At 45.2% G+C, this 2,290-nt stretch overlaps 1 protein-coding gene across 1 annotated transcript; it reads left to right on the forward strand.

Moving 5' to 3' along the window:
* The first annotated feature begins 392 nt into the window (after positions 1–392).
* LRRC30 (leucine rich repeat containing 30) lies at positions 393–1,304 on the forward strand. Its single transcript, XM_009972498.3, has one exon. The coding sequence runs from the start codon at positions 408–410 to the stop codon at positions 1,302–1,304; it is 897 nt and encodes a 298-aa protein (XP_009970800.2). The 5' UTR covers positions 393–407.
* Positions 1,305–2,290: the final 986 nt, after the last annotated feature.

Below are 2,290 nucleotides of genomic sequence, written 5' to 3' on the forward strand. Positions count from 1 at the left end.
ACCAGATAGCCAAGAAAGCTGACATGGTGAAGTTATATACAGCATCCTTGTGACCTTTTTGCAGTGAAGATACATATCTGTCCAATGAAACCCAGTCCAAATGACAGTGACAGCTGCCTTGTGGCATTCAGTTTGAATTGAACAGGTTTGCTCATAAGTCAGGAGCAAGTATTTCATTACAGACTGCACCAGGACCAACATAAGCCCCCAAAAGTGAAACTTTCCCTCAGCATCTATGGAAACTACTCCGGTGGACTGAGGTGCACTTCATAGGCTCCTCCTTATCTCCTTGCTTCGACTTTCCTGCCTCCTGCAAGCTCTCATCCTCTGTTGGCATTTGTATGTTGGTGTAGCACTTGCAAGGGAAGAAAAGCTCGCTTCATCTCTCAGGAGGGTTCCAGGGTGTTATGGGAACTGAGCACTCAAAGAACGAGGGGCGAAGAAGCATGGTTTTTCTGAGGAAAGGTCCAAAGTTGCCTGCATGGGAAGATGCTCTTCTCTCAGGGAAAGAACCCAAGTCACTGCTGAAACGGGGATTGCGTTATGTCAGCTTGAGCCTCATAATGAAAGGGATGACCAGCACGCCTGACTTCTTGTGGGGACTGCCCGAGGTGCAGAAACTGAACCTTTCACGTAATCAGCTGGTGGTGATTCCTCCTTTGCTGGGGAAACTGGACAGGCTGGTAGTGCTGAACTTGGGTGGCAACTGCCTCAAGTGTCTGCCTAAAGAGATTGGGCTGCTGAGGAACTTGAAGGTCTTGTTCGTCAATATGAATTGCCTGACAGAAGTGCCAGCAGAGCTCAGCTTGTGCAGAAAGCTGGAGGTTTTGAGCCTCTCGCACAACTGCATCTCTCAACTGCCTTTGAGCTTCACCGACTTGACAAGTTTGAGGAAACTGAACCTCAGTAACAACCGCTTTGTGCAAATTCCCCTCTGCATTTTTGCACTGAGAAGCTTAGACTTCTTGCACCTAGGGTCCAACAGGCTTGAAAGCATTGCAGAGAGTGTCCAGTATCTAGTCAATCTGCAAATCTTTATTGTAGAGAATAACAATATACGCAGCCTGCCACGGTCTCTCTGCTTCATCGCCACTCTGGAGTTACTAAATGTTGATTACAACGCCATACAGACTCTCCCGGATGACCTCTACCTGCTGCGCCGGCTGCCACGCATCGCGTGGAACCCAATGGACAAAGGCCTCCACATCGCCCACAACCCTTTGTCCCGACCCCTGCCCGAGGTCATCGAAGGCGGGCTGGATGTCCTCTTCAACTACCTCAGGGAGAAAAAGGAGCACAACTGAGTTTCCGCTGAGCTTGGGATTAAGCTTGTCATCAAGACTCAGTCATATCGGAGCGCTTTCCTGTACAGGCATTTCCACTTCGTAACGCTCAGATTTCGAAGACTGGAGGGCTTTAGTAACTGTTGGAGGAAAACAAGTAAAGTATGATGGTCTTGATTAAGTGTGTGAAGAGTAAACTTTCTAAAAATAGCCACCTCTGTAACCTTCAATGTTAGTGTGCTTGAGGTTTTTTAGGAAAAAAACAAAACAAAACAAAACAAAACAACAAGCGTGATAAAATGTTTGCTCTTTTTTTGACAGAAACAAATTAAGGCAGACTGCTAGAACTGCAGAAACATGTATTTGCCAGCTATTAGGTTGGAAGAATATTAATATGAATTGGATTACTGTATGTGATTGCAGTTGCACTTTAACTCCTGCTCACTTCTTCATATGTAGATAAACTGCTACATAAACAAAAACTGCTATCTAAGTGAATCTCAAGGAAAATATTTAATTTACTTTTGGCAGTGAATATATCCTGAGCTATATTAGTTCACAGACAGTGAATATTACTGTCCAGTTCAATACCATTTGTTGTTTACCATTTGTTGTGTGTTATAGAGTGCACTGGCCTCTATAAATTACAGGTGAAAATCGCCATCGATGAGACGATTTCACAGTTCATTGGAAGAAGACCCCAGACTTCACAAAAGCCACTTGTTCCCCTCCTGAGACATGCAGCCTTTCCCGTGGAGCCTCCTAGGATGACAACAGTGGTGCAACACATCAGCTGGGAACAACATCCACACAAAGCAGAGGAACAATTGTGGGTCCTCATTCCATATAACAAAGGCAGTCAGATGAAGTTGCCCATCACTGGAGAACAACTGCACTCCATTCCCTTCCCCACATCCCTGCAATTGTAGCCGCGGAGTAACTTTACTCAGAAGGCATTACGTCTCCTAAAGGTGAAATATTTATTTCAGAAAAAGAGCATCAAACCA

This window comes from Tyto alba, unplaced genomic scaffold (genome assembly GCF_018691265.1).
Source record: "Tyto alba isolate M040663 unplaced genomic scaffold, T.alba_DEE_v4.0 Super-Scaffold_27, whole genome shotgun sequence".
Classification (NCBI taxonomy): Eukaryota; Metazoa; Chordata; class Aves; order Strigiformes; family Tytonidae; genus Tyto; species Tyto alba.

What these genes read in the sequence shown, in the direction of transcription:
- LRRC30 (XM_009972498.3), top strand. Translation starts at nt 408, where the DNA reads ATGGGAACTGAGCACTCAAAGAACGAGGGGCGAAGAAGCATGGTTTTT.